At 40.4% G+C, this 14,111-nt stretch overlaps 1 protein-coding gene across 1 annotated transcript; it reads left to right on the forward strand.

Moving 5' to 3' along the window:
* The first annotated feature begins 1,334 nt into the window (after window positions 1-1,334).
* slc6a3 (solute carrier family 6 member 3) lies at window positions 1,335-13,402 on the forward strand. Its single transcript, XM_030781331.1, has 14 exons — window positions 1,335-1,623; window positions 2,175-2,306; window positions 4,834-5,047; window positions 5,441-5,579; window positions 5,887-6,021; window positions 7,106-7,209; window positions 8,007-8,131; window positions 9,582-9,694; window positions 9,992-10,120; window positions 10,331-10,430; window positions 12,164-12,264; window positions 12,747-12,914; window positions 13,127-13,198; window positions 13,379-13,402. The coding sequence occupies exons 1-14, from the start codon at window positions 1,335-1,337 to the stop codon at window positions 13,400-13,402; spliced, it is 1,845 nt and encodes a 614-aa protein (XP_030637191.1).
* The last annotated feature ends 709 nt before the right edge of the window (window positions 13,403-14,111 follow it).

Here is a 14,111-nt window from a genome sequence, read left to right on the forward strand (position 1 = left end):
ATACTCAGCATCCAGGCTCTACCTCTGACTTTACAGTCATGCCCATCATTTCCCTTTGGACTGACGAGAAACACCAATGTAGGGAGAATTAAAAGTTTCTGTTCCTGGAGATACTCTTTCACTCCTAAAGAAGGTAAGATGCATTATTTGTTTTGTTTTGTTTTTTTGTTGTTGGGGGGGTTTTTTTGGTCCATTTTCTTTTGCTGTTTTAATTTATAAGACTTGTCTGAGAGACTGAGAGATTATTTTGAGGGGTTTTTTTTTTTTTTTTTTTTTTTTTTGAGGCTCAACAAGTGGTTTTGCTCTTGTTATTCAAACATGCTCTTCTGTTAAAGTGTTTTATAATCGTGTTATTATGATATCATTCCTCTACAATCATAAATAATTATAATTCTGTTAGCATGTTTTACTCATCATGGCGTCCACTGTTCAATCTTTACGTTTTGCAAGTTGTCTTTAGTAAACAACCAATTTTAAATGATTTTCAGAAATATGGAGTAACCACATTCTTCATCATTTTTTCTCTTTTCACCTGGATTTGAAAAAAAAAAAAAGAAATCTTCTCAAAAGAGTGATGAGAGATCTAGTGTTTCTGAAATTAAATTATGTTGATGAACACATCTATCTGATCATTCACTCATCCTGCATGGAAGGGAGTCTTTGGTTAGATCATTTTTAAAATCACCTTAAAAATTACCCTAAAAAAATCTCTGTGAAATCTTTGAAAAATCTGCATTATTGTAAATTTTGTTTGAAGCTTATATTTTTGATTCGACCATCAGACCAACGTATTTTGAGTGTTTTTTTTTTTTTCTCTAAATAATAATAGAATGTTTACAGAACAGTAATAGAACTTCACTGAAATCGCTTGCTGGCATATTGAAGAAGAAAATTACATGTGTGTACATTTTTTTTAAGCGTTAGTTATGAACTGTTAAGCATCTTTTGTATATCATATATAATTAAAAAAAACAACAACAACAAAAAAAAATCAAAAGAAGCATTTTTCTTTAATTTCACATGAGTTAAGTATAAGACTCGTTTAAGACGGTAGCCAATTACTCTCTGTTTTGTGCTGCTGTTAGTGGATGGATGTGGTTTATTTCAATCCAGAATCGACTTGTGGCCGCAGACAAAAATCCATCACGTTCAAGCAGGGCTATATAAAGTGCGAACGATCTAACACCACCAACATGGCCGCATGGCTCCTCCCTTCTCCCTCCTCCTCCCTTCTCCCTCCTTCCCCTCCATCTCAGACAGGGCTCTGAGTCCACCCTCGGCGCTGGTTCCCTTCTCCCCAGCCCGGATTCTCCCAAGGTCTCGCCCACTGCCACATGCTGAAAGGCAGACGAACCGGCCCACACATGTCTTCAGTCGTCGTCCCGGCCAAGGCCCCCAACACGATGGGCCCCAAAGAGGTGGAGTTGATTCTGGTGAAGGAGCAGAACGGTGTTCAGTTCACCGCCTCCACCCTGGTCAGCCCCACTGGGCAGACCCATCCGTCCGGAGAGGAGCGGGAGACCTGGGGCAAGAAAATCGATTTCTTGCTCTCCGTCATTGGCTTCGCTGTGGACCTGGCCAATGTCTGGAGGTTCCCCTACCTCTGCTACAAGAATGGAGGAGGTGAGAGAGAGAGTGAGAGAGAGAGAGAGAGAGAGAGAGAGAATTTGATTTCCACTCGTTTTTCACAAGTTAGGGGAGGCAGTGTTGTAGTGTTAGAACACAAGCTATATTCATTTTTATTTCATGACAGAATTACATTAAATTACAAATGAGAACAGTGTGGAAGCAATCGTTCTTCCTAAACTGACCTGTCACGTTTAATTCTTCTTCACTCCCATTGTCACAGACAAGCACTGATCTAATAAAATACAGATGCATCTTTTCTCCTGTCTCTCTTCTCACACATGAGTATTCACACAACCTTGCTAGTCTGTTGGGCAGTTATATTTTCTTAACTTTTTAATATGTTCTAGTGAACGGACAATTAACTGTTGCTTACAGTTTTATAGAGGTAACAATATCAATTTTGACTCACAAATAAAGATACACAGAGAAGGAACTGAATCACAATTTACCTAAACCGCAATATCTGCTTTATTTAATTGCATGGTATGAAGATGTAGATGCCAATCTTTTATTCAGTCATGATTAACTGAGGAGCTCTCCCTCAGGCGCGTTCCTGGTTCCGTACCTTTTCTTCATGGTGATTGCTGGAATGCCCCTGTTCTACATGGAGCTTGCACTGGGACAGTATAACCGTGAAGGAGCTGCAGGAGTCTGGAAAATCTGCCCCATATTCAAAGGTACTGATATTAAGTATTATTAAGTAAAACTGATAAGAAGTATTATATGCTGAGGAGAAATTAAATAACTGTACAGGGACAAAAAAAAAAAATGATGTTGTACTTGTAACACAGACAGACTGTGGGCTATTTTAGAGACAAATGTGTGTGTTCACCAGACAGAGAGAGAGAGAGAGAGAGAGAGAGAGAGAAACATCATTAAAAGTTTGAAACTGTGCTCATGCTATAATCTGTTAATTCAACATAATATATAATATAATATGTTAATATAATCTGCTAAAGTCCAATGTGCTCTCTCTCTGTGAGGTGCAGAAAGTATGGGTGGAATGTTTTAATCCATATTCACTGTAGACTGCTGAAGAGGGGGGTCAGATTATGATGAGGACATATTTGATAAGCATCCCTTTTCTGTTGTTAGTTTAGTGGGGGGTGGGGTGGGGGTTTAGGTTAAATTTAGTTTAGTTTAGTGTTTTTGTTAGCCTATGATGCTACAGAGTCAGATGTTTAGCGTGTTTCTTGGGAGGACAGAATGTTTGTGTCCCCTGACATATTTCATGAGAGAAAGCTCACTCACTTACTCGTTTTCTCCGACTGATGATGGACAGGTATTGTTTATCTCAGCCTGAAACTAAACACCTTCAGTCAAACGGAAGACACAAAATGGGCTTTTAGTATCAAATCTGACTGCAAAATTCCCCAGGGTGAGTGGTAAGGACACGGTCAGCCCCTGACACTTTTACAACACATCACTAAGCAACATGACAAAAATTAAGAATTAGCATGCTAGCGGAGATTTCCCTTCACGACAACTTTCTCCGCCACTTTTCACCCGACCCTCCTCAACCCCGAGGTAATTTCTCTGCATTTAATGGTAGTTTGCGAGCCGATGTCGCTACCTCACCCGAATGTCACAAAAGACCACTAGCAGCAGTTTCCACACCAAAATCTCGATTGTATTTACTTCTCTCTTCATACCTATTCCGAGAATGACATATAAAGAGAGAATTAAGAAGTCGTGAGAGAGAAATGTGTTGTACATGTAAGGGCACTGGTTTATAGGGACTGAATGCGTGTACGTGTATAACGGCATCTGCAGGTGCAGGTGCAGGTGTGTGTGTGTGTGAAAAGACTACCCCTTAGCCTTAAAGCAAGAATGAACCATAGCTACTTTTTATGGAGTTAACACTTTGCTATAGCACATTTATCACCATAACACACTGCCTAATATACTTTACTGTTAATGTAACCATGAGTAGCTTTCATGACTCACTAGAGACACTTGATGCCACTCAATTCTTACTTGAAAAGGTATTCGTTTTTGTTTTGTTTTGTTTTTTTTTTTAATCGAAAAAGAAGGGACATCATACGTGTGTGTCTCAGCATGACAAGATGCCTGATTGTCGTATCTGCTTCGCTGCTCCTCAGTCTCCTGTCAGCTCGAACTGCCGTTGACGTTATAATCACAAGCTTGGCTTTCACTGCGCCTGTCACTCCGTGCAGAGAGATTACAGTAATTACTGCTGATCAACATGTTTGCTTCCTCGGGATCAATGCTTTGAAAGGACTTCGAATTACACATGTGGTGCTAATGGGGCGAATTCTCAAGACGCTAAGCTTCTCCATCGGATCGAGGGAGAAAACCTTATGTCTTCATTAGCCTAACGGTTCATTACAGAGTGGACCTGTTGATTCCTCAGGATGTTCAGAGCCACTCAGAGGGGAACAGGAGGCGTTTGTCGCCAAGCCAAGATCAAAATGATATAATGGTGGTTTAGCAGTGGTTTAGGTATTAAGGAACAAATTTAGGGAACAGTGAGGTGACTGGGCTTTGTCCCAAATATAGTTACATGGCCCCTTTACCTCGTGTCCTTTTCAAATAAAGTTACTGACATTCTAACAGGATGAAGTGTGTAAGGCCTTCTTGTCATGTTTGGTTAGAACTGCTTTAACTGAGTTCTCATCACAAGCATCATTTGTCCCAGTCATTAAGAGAATAAGGTTGCAAGAATACGGAGTAGTGAAGAAAACTGGACTAGTGTGTATTGGTAGTGTGTTCTCTGTGTGGATATATCATAACATGTCAGTGCAGTTGTCTCTCAAATGACTAGCGAATAGTAAAAATGACAATGAACTTTGTACAGTGGAATTCATGTTTGAGTTTTATAATGAATGAAATGTCTTCAAAATGCTTGTACTTTAATATTATTTTAATTAATTCACAACTGTATTGTGTGTCATATTCCATCAGTGGGCTTTATAGGCTTTGGTTTGAATACCCACCCACCCCCCCTCCTAAACATTACATAAGCATCTAAACATAGTCACCAAAAACATTGCGTCTGTGGATTTTACTGGATTTCTCCTCACTGTTACATCCATGTCAACTTTATTATTCTTTCGTAAACAGTCTGTAACATGCCTGTTTAGTCTCACGTGCGTATGAATCCTTCTGTCTGTAGACTGATGGATTGGCAGGTGGATGATTAAACAAGCTGAATTCCCACGGTTGTTCGTCGTTCCTCCTCAGGTGTAGGCTTCACTGTGATCCTGATCTCGTTGTACGTGGGTTTCTACTATAACGTCATCATCGCCTGGGCTTTGTTCTACCTGTTCTCCTCATTCTCTGGAGAACTCCCCTGGGTAAACTGTAACAACACCTGGAATAGCCCCAACTGCTCCGATCTGAATGACACGCTGCTGAACGACACACACAAGGCCACGCCCGCCGAGGAGTACTTCGAGTGAGTTCTAGATCTTACCCTCTGACATCTGGTCGACAGAGCGAGTGATTAATGTCCTGTGTGTGCATCTGTGTGTTCGTATTTCACATACATAGAGAGTTTATAGGTTTAGATTCTTACCTGAATTTCAAGGTCGTCTTTTTATCTGGAGGTCCAAGGCATCCAAAAACCTTAGGCAAGTGTAGCTTCACTTAACTGCGATGCTTTTCTTCATCCATGAGGTAACCTTTTGATTTTGTATTATAAAAGTCTGTGATATGTTAAATATTAGAAGGTCACCTTTTCCAAATGTCTCTTTTACAGTCAGTTCACATACTCTGTGTCTTTCACTAGTTCACTGTGTGTGCCGGATGGTGTGTTTGGTTATCACTAACTGGCTGCACACACACACAGGCGTGGCGTTCTGCACCTCCAGGACAGTGCTGGTATCGACGACCTGGGTCTCCCACGCTGGCAGCTGACTTCCTGTCTGGCTGTTGTCATTGTGGTTCTCTACTTCAGCCTATGGAAGGGAGTCAAGACCTCAGGAAAGGTGCCAAACCCTTTACTACCACTTTACCTGTGACCCGACCCAGGAAATTACACTCTTGTCTCAGACACCGAACAGTTGTCAATTATTTTACATGTACATGGCCATTTGTGTGTGTGTGTGTGTGTGTGTGTGTGTATGTGTGTGTGTGTGTGCGCGTGTGTGCGTGCGTGTCTGTTTGTGTGTGTGTTTGTGTGGGGGGGTGCGGCGTGTGCGTGTGTGTGTGCGTGTGTTTGTGTGTGCGTGTGTGTGTGTGCGTGTGTGCGTGTGTGTGTGCGTGTGTGCGTGTGTGTGTGTGCGTGTGCTGCAGGTGGTTTGGATCACGGCCACCATGCCGTACGTGGTCCTGACTGTGCTGCTGCTCCGTGGGGTCACTCTGCCCGGAGCTATCGATGGCATTAAAGCCTACCTGAGTGTGGACTTTCTCCGTCTTTGTGAGGCCCAGGTACACACACACACATACATGCTCTCATTCCCACACACCTCACAATAATGGACATACAAGCATTCACACACCTGCACTCAAATACACAAACATGTATAAGTGTATGCAGCACAATAACCATTCACACTTATTATGTATACACTCATATACACATAAAGTCACACACATACACACACACACACACAGTGCAAATATTTTTGCCTATCATTCAGCTGCATATAGACTCAGAGATAGAGAAGCTCTCCAACAACTGTGGCCCTCTCGGTTTCTCTGCACTATTGACCAGGAAAAAGCTTTTAGCAAAAACAAACTTGTAATACATATTCACTATGACCCATCACGCCTGCCGATCAGGTGTGTAGCCCTCAGCAGTGAACCAGGTATCGAAAATGAAAAACAGAATCAACAGGAGGACGAGTGGTATTTTATATGTGTGTGCTTGAAACCAAATGTCCCTATAAATGACCATATAAATGTCTGAAATTGTGCAGTTGAGATATTTTTCTTATCTCCACTTGGAGAAACTGAATGGATTTTTGTGGGTTAAAAAGTGTCCAAATATAATGGAAATTAAAAATGGAAATCAATGGGTAGTTCCCACTCGGATTAAAAAAAAAAGTCTGTGTGTGTGTGTGTGCCCATGTCAAAGCCATATAGTAAACACTGTTTGTTTTCTCTTTGACTGTTGAGATGTTTTCATTGCCTCTGAAAAAAGAATCATGGCTTTTGAACGTTCCATTCTGAACTCCAGTGTATATTATTAATGAATACTTTAAACACCTCATAAGAGACGCTCATTTTATCATTATTAAATGCTTGGCCCAGAGCTCATAAAGTTACCATTCGCCTTAAGTAAGTTTCCACAAGCTCCGATTCCCCCCTTAAAATGCACATACGACCAAGAGCTCAAAGCAGCAATTTGAGAATTAGATTAGACACATGCATGCAGTGGCAATTTGCAAAATTATCCTGTATTCACAAGTGTCTTTCATCTTTCTGTTGAATGAGTTTCCTGCAATTATCTCTAATGATAGCTTTTCTGTGTCGTCTTTTGTTGCCGATGGCTGGCCCGTTTGTTTTGTAGGTCTGGATCGAGGCAGCCACTCAGATCTGCTTCTCTTTGGGAGTAGGGTTTGGTGTGCTAATTGCCTTCTCCAGCTATAACAAATTCAGCAACAACTGCTATAGGTGAGCACACGACGCCTCTCTGACCGGCAGTGGATGGCAAAGGGACCTCTTTTTTGGGTTGTGTCCACACACACACACACACACACACACACACACACACACACTATCTTTTCTTACAAACAAATGTTAGGACATGCATACTGCATACAGTCTCACTCTCTGCAGTTTTGAATTACAATGTCTTTGAAGCCTCCTTGGTGCTCTGAGCCTTTGACACATTTCAGTATCACTGCCTAAGCAAATGCCCTTAAACCTGTGGAGGTAACACGTATGAAACACACACATGCACGTGCACACGCACACGCACACACACACACACACGCTCATGGCTAAAATGGTGATTGACTATGGATGGGCAATGCTAAAAACAAAAACTACTGTACAGACAGTTATACTATCATTACAGTGAATATATTCTTCCTAGTACTTCTGTCATAAAAACAATGTAATTTTCATATTAATATATTTGTTGTTACCTACAGTTTAACATATAGGTTCTAAATAATTGTCTTGTGCAAATATATGTTCACATAGCTTACAGCTGTTGAGAATTTACAGCCCTTTTTATTTTGATAACAGCACTAATGTGAATCCCCACATGCTCATATTTAGAAGTAGACACTGGATGTCTTTTGTCAGGATGTTTGGCTGTTCTTGATGCAACCGCAGACAAGCACTGCCTTCACCATAACCAACATACATTATCACTTATAACCTGTACAGTCTGAGATGACCTTCATCTAAAACTTCACTTTACGTGTGTGTGTGTGTGTGTGTGTGTGTTCTGTCTCCTGTAGAGATGCCATCATCACCAGTTCCATAAACTCTCTGACCAGTTTCTTCTCTGGCTTCGTGATCTTCTCTTTCTTGGGTTACATGTCCCAGAAACACAGTGTGGCTCTAGATAAGGTCGCCACAGACGGTGAGAGCCTCTCAGTCTATATGTGTGTGTGTGTCTGTCTGTATATTCACATCTTTTTATGTTTAAATCTCTTAGAATATCACATCCTTTGTTTGTACTCTAAATTGAACCAATGTGAACGTGTAGTCTATAGTGTAGTCTATGACAACATGTGTAATGAATGGATCATACTGGATAACGATATCAGCATAGCAAATTACTCTCTGGAATATTTATGTACCAAAAACCATGTAACATATTTTCTATTATAAATGTTTAAATGCTGATTATGTTGTAGACCACTGGTTCTCAACTCCAGTCCTGAGGACCCCCTGTCCTGCACGTCTTTGGTTTAACTATTCATTATCACAGTTAATTGAGCTAACCGAGGCCTTGATGATTAATTGATCAGTGGAATCAGGTGTGTCAGTGGAGTTGAGAACCACTGTTGTAGAGTTTTGACCTGGTCTGCTCTGACATTTTGTGACCCGGAATACCTCCATGAGCTCTCCAAATGTTTTTTTTTTTTTTTTTTTCCCTTTTCTTCTCTTTGAAATTAATTGTTTTGGAACCTCAGTCAATTTATCAATGTCCATTATGTATGTGTGTGTGTGTGTGTGTTTGTGTGTGTGTGTGTGTCTAATCAAGCACATGGGGTAGGGGGTTGACATGCCAGTCATTGCAAATACCAAAATGCAGCTGCAGACAGGCAGGGAATTATTCCAGTAAGGACTGTGTGTAAAAAAAAAAAAAAAAAAAATCAATACACATCAGTTCAAACGAAAACATGGGCGATGGCTTGTCAATACATCGTAATGTCACTTTATGGCAAGAAAACACAATCTACATCCTCAATGAATCTATTGTGTATTTCATAGTTCACATCATAAATTTTCTTTCAACATAGACCCGGGACACACGTGCGTTCGCTGTATTCGGCTGATTGGCACTGGCCCAGTGTTCTTTATCGTGGCCTTTCCTTAAGGCTCTTTTTGCCACTGATCTTTTTTTACCTTATGCGGTGAAACATCAGTTTAAAGCATTCATGTGATGTCTGTTTGGCATTACTCTAATACACTCTGTCCTGTTAGAACTTTACTAACTGAAGTAAAGAACAAAATACAAGGTAAGAGTTACAAGGTAAGAGAGATACAAGATATAAGAGCCATATTAGAGTACTGGGACACAGACCAGCTATTTAGATATTTCAAACGTATTCTCATTCAAGCCTGTTTCAACAGGCTTGTCATAGTAAATGTTTGTACCCATTTGTTATGAGTGCTTAGTTTTAAGAATTACCTCTCGCCCCAAACCCCTACTCTTATGTCAGTTGTCTTACAATGTATCTTAGGGTATCGTGAAAATAAGGAAAAGCACGAATGATCCAGAACATTCTAGGAAAAATGAATAACGGAGCCATGAAACTATTGATGTGTATTGCTGTCGTATTTCTCCTTTTGTACCTCTCCAGGACCTGGACTTGTGTTCATTATATATCCCGAAGCTATAGCTACGCTGCCCGGCTCCTCTGTTTGGGCTGTCATCTTTTTCATCATGCTCCTCACCTTAGGCATTGACAGTGCTGTAAGTACACACTGATATGTGCATATCACTAATACCTACACCCTCCAAATGAACCACGTAGTAATGTACCCTGTGCCATCACAGTTGATATTGTTAATAAGAGTAAGTATGGTGCATGAACTGACCTGCATTTCATAACAGATGAGCTTGTAAGGCAGTAACAGGGTTGTTAGATGCCACAAACAGCAAAAATGCAATGAGGTATAGCTTTGAATTTGCTTTTCGCAATTGATTGTATGCATGTTTAATGCATATTATTGTCAGATTTTACCAGTTCTGCTCTTGTCTTGCCCCCAGATGGGTGGCATGGAGTCTGTAATCACTGGCCTGATTGACGAGTTCAAGTTTCTACACAAACATAGGGAGCTTTTTACCCTTTTCATCGTGGTATCGACCTTCCTCATCTCTCTCTTCTGCGTCACTAATGTAAGTGACAGGTGAATCTGTAAAAGCAACCATCGTTATCTCCACTGTAAGTGAACTATGTTTCATTTATGGTGTTTACTTATGTCTACTAGAGAAATCAAGACAATAGAGGGGGTACATGTTGCAGGTAATTTTTAACTCCCCTGAAGCCACTGTTAGTCGTGCTATGTCTGATTGACCCCTCCTCTATCTGCTGCCATTCTTCTTTAGGGAGGCATCTATGTGTTTACCTTGCTGGACCACTTTGCGGCAGGGACATCGATCCTCTTTGGAGTGCTGATTGAGGCTATCGGCATCGCCTGGTTCTATGGTGAGGGTGGTTCCTTTCTCTGTCATGGCCTGAAAATCTAATGTGGCATTAGGCCTGTGATGGTCTATCAGGCTGAAGATAGGGTTGCTGTGCTTCAGTGCCGAGAAACATCATTAGGTCTCAGAGCACCACAATGTCCCAAGCTCTCTTTGTTTAGCTCGATCGCTCGCTTTTTCCACTCATCCATGGAATGTACAATTTAAAACCTGTGCCAAAAACATGTAGTATGGCACAAACCATTCAAAAGCATCAGTGCATTTGGTGCTATTTATTTATGATTCTTTCAAAATGAATGACATTGGAACTCAAGGTTTCATCACTATGATCTGACATTTCAGAGAGATGAATTAGAGTGTGATAATAACGAGATGGATGCTTGAAATTATGACTTGCTTTCATGTCGGCATATGTGTAATTACACCAGATCAGGGGCAATTAGACACACATAGAGCTGTTATTGGATTCAGTTGACTTCAGATGTGCTTTTGAAACAGATACTAATTAAATTACTTCAGAAACTTCTGCACACATCCAGTGAAAGCAAGTTATCTGATGTGTAGTGGCATGCAAGACTAGTGTGTAAGGAAGTTACAGCATGTAAGGAAGAACCATCTGCTGTGAACCTGGATATCTATTCATCAGCTCCTGATGAACCACTTGGAGGTACTATTGAACCATTCGACTAAACCATCTGACGTTGGATTATATGGATAATATGGTAGATGCTGTGCGTATGAATATACTGTTTTAGCTTGAGCATCACTCACCATTCAGAACTCACAAGACGGTTGAGTACAGATGGCAGACTTGTTACCCGCACAGTGGAGAGCACTATTTTATTTGTCATTCCACAAATGTTAAAAGCACATTAAATCAAGACAGTTGATGGTCATCGCTCAGTATGTGGTGTGACCTCTTTGAAATGTGGCAGTATACACAACAGGAATGTATGATCTTTAATAGCCAATTCACATGTATATCCACAGTACATAAAACACTATTACAGACAAAAAAAATCATTATACCCTTAAGCAGGCAATCATTTTTCTGTATGTATGTTGCCTCCTTATTGGAGGAAACTGAACTTTCACATTCTTCCCTGAGGCAAGGAACGATCCCAAAGTTCAGCCGTAGGAATGACCTGAACTTCAGCACGACTCCGGTTACTCAGGACAAAGTGAGCAGTATGTTGGCTGGGAGATCAATAGTACAGAAACACTGACTGACTTTCTGATTCAGGGGTCACATGGTCACAGACTCTGCCCTACATTGGTGGGGTCAAACTCCTCAGGGTACACTGCTAAACGTCTGAGTTTTCTTTGGCCTTTCCTCAAAGACCCTTCAGTCCTGACAGAAAACGACAGCGTTCGTCCCTCAGTTGGTGACATGGCTTTTTACACTCCAGTGTGAACAGTCACCTTCGATATCCACTTCTGCTTTTGATTGGTACCTTTGCAGGCCACAGGGGCTGAGGGGAAAAAGGCAGTATGTGAGGAGCAGGTGTAGTGAAGGTTTGCATTCATCATGTAGAGGTTCTCTGAATCAAAGCACACAATCTAAAAAGGAGCTTCTTTGTGTTTTTTTTTGCTTTAAATATTTGTTCTTAGTATAGGTTTATTTTTAATTAGAAATTGAGAAGTTTTGTAAACATGAAACTCTGTCACAAGTTGTTTTTCTGAGAAGGGACTGAGGTCTGAGTCTACCTTCTATGTTTCTTTGGCTTTGTTTTTCAGGGGTTGACCGTTTCAGTGATGATATACAGGAAATGATTGGCCAGAGACCTGGATTATACTGGAGACTGTGCTGGAAGTTTGTCAGTCCATGTTTTCTCCTAGTGCGTGAACCCACACTTCCATCTCATCACCATTCACATTTAGCTTTAACAATTGTCAATTAGCCCTTCAAGGTCTGCCACAGGTCAGAGTCATCTGCCCTGTGAAGTGAGCCATTTGACACCTTGTTTCCAGTGCAGCTCCTCCCCCAGTCTGCATCTCAAATCTACTTAATTTCTCCCTTTCCAAATGATCATCTCCTCTGTCTGTGTACTTTGATGGCCATGAGGGTGGTGGTTACAGCTGCAGTACACCTTATTTTTCATAGCTGAACCTAAGATGGCATGGAAAACAGTACATGCTCATTCCTGAACACTGAACACTTTACAATATACAGGTTTTCTCAATGTACAATGTATGTGACTTACAATCACACAACTAAGTCTGTTATTTTATTTTCGAGTAATGATGTTTGGTTGTGATGTATAACAGTGACTGCTCCATCTGCTCTACAATAACTTGGCTGCTTTTCCACCATTCCTAGTTCATGGTTGTGGTCAGCTTTGCAACATTCAACCCTCCAAAGTATGGGACATATTATTTTCCTATGTGGGCAAACATGATTGGCTGGTGTCTGGCAATATCCTCCATGACCATGGTACCACTCTACGCCATCTATAAATTCTGCTCCTTGCCAGGCAGCTTTTGTGATGTAAGTACTACAGCAATTTTTTTTTTTGAAAGTACATATTTAAAGTACGTATTCCCCATTTAAATCAGTTGACACTAGGGATGCAACGTCTGTTTTGTTGCAGTACATTTAACCAGTCTTTGATAACGGTGTAAGAAATAAAATAATATGTTATTACCAAAACACTGAATCTCTCATTCACTATGTTTGTAATCTTGTTTGACTTTCTGCAGAAACTGGCTTATGCTATAACTCCTGAAACAGACCATCACTTGGTGGAAAACGGAGAAGTTCGGCAGTTCACGGTAATATTGCGATAAATGATATCGCTGAACATGTTCCTTTACATTGATAGCACAACTCTGAAATCCAACTGCTGAAAAATGAAAACTATCACCCCATAATAGTGAATTCTTTTACTATAACTGTAGATAAAGCAATGTCTGTTATGTCATTTCTAATGTCATTTTCTTTTTTTTGGACAGCTCCATCACTGGCTTGTGGTTTGAGTTTGATTACTCAAATGAAGTATGGTCAACGGAAATCTGGGTGGTCTGTAGAGAGGTGTGTGTGCGTGTTTGTTTGTGTCTGTGTGAGTGTGTTTGTGTATGTGTGTGGAAAAAAAGAGACACAGAGAAAGAAAGAGAGAGAGAGAGAGCTGAATAAATATAAATTTGTTTTATTTTTTGGAGGTTTTTTTGGTTTGCGTATTGGAAATGTGGCTGTGCCGTGACCTTGATCACAATGTGGTTGGCATTCTGTCAATATCAGTTTTATCTCAATATTTCCAATGACTGTTATAATGACTGATGTTGTCCCTTTTTGTTTTTTCTTTTGGTCGTTTGTTTGTTTATTTGTTTGTTTTATTTTTTTTTTTTTTTGGTGTGTTGAGTACAACTGAGCCTCACTTATTACTCGGAATGCAGTGTGACAAAGTGTCATGTGAAAATCATTTTTAAAGGCTGTTAGAAATGATTAACTAAAGCAAAATTTTGGAATGGGTCATTTTGTGGAATCGTAGAACAGTCATATATTTCGCATTACCTCTTACGATCTATCATTCATGTGTTTACCTTTATTTGTCTTCGCAGCCACTTGTAAAAACATTCCTACATTATAGACCTCTATAGACAATATAGAAGTTTTGACTCATTTTAAAAGTGAAATTCCAGTTTCTAATCTGACAGGTTTTTTTGTGGTGGGGGTGGGGGATGGAAC

This window comes from Chanos chanos, chromosome 8, assembly GCF_902362185.1.
Source record: "Chanos chanos chromosome 8, fChaCha1.1, whole genome shotgun sequence".
Lineage (NCBI taxonomy): Eukaryota > Metazoa > Chordata > Actinopteri > Gonorynchiformes > Chanidae > Chanos > Chanos chanos.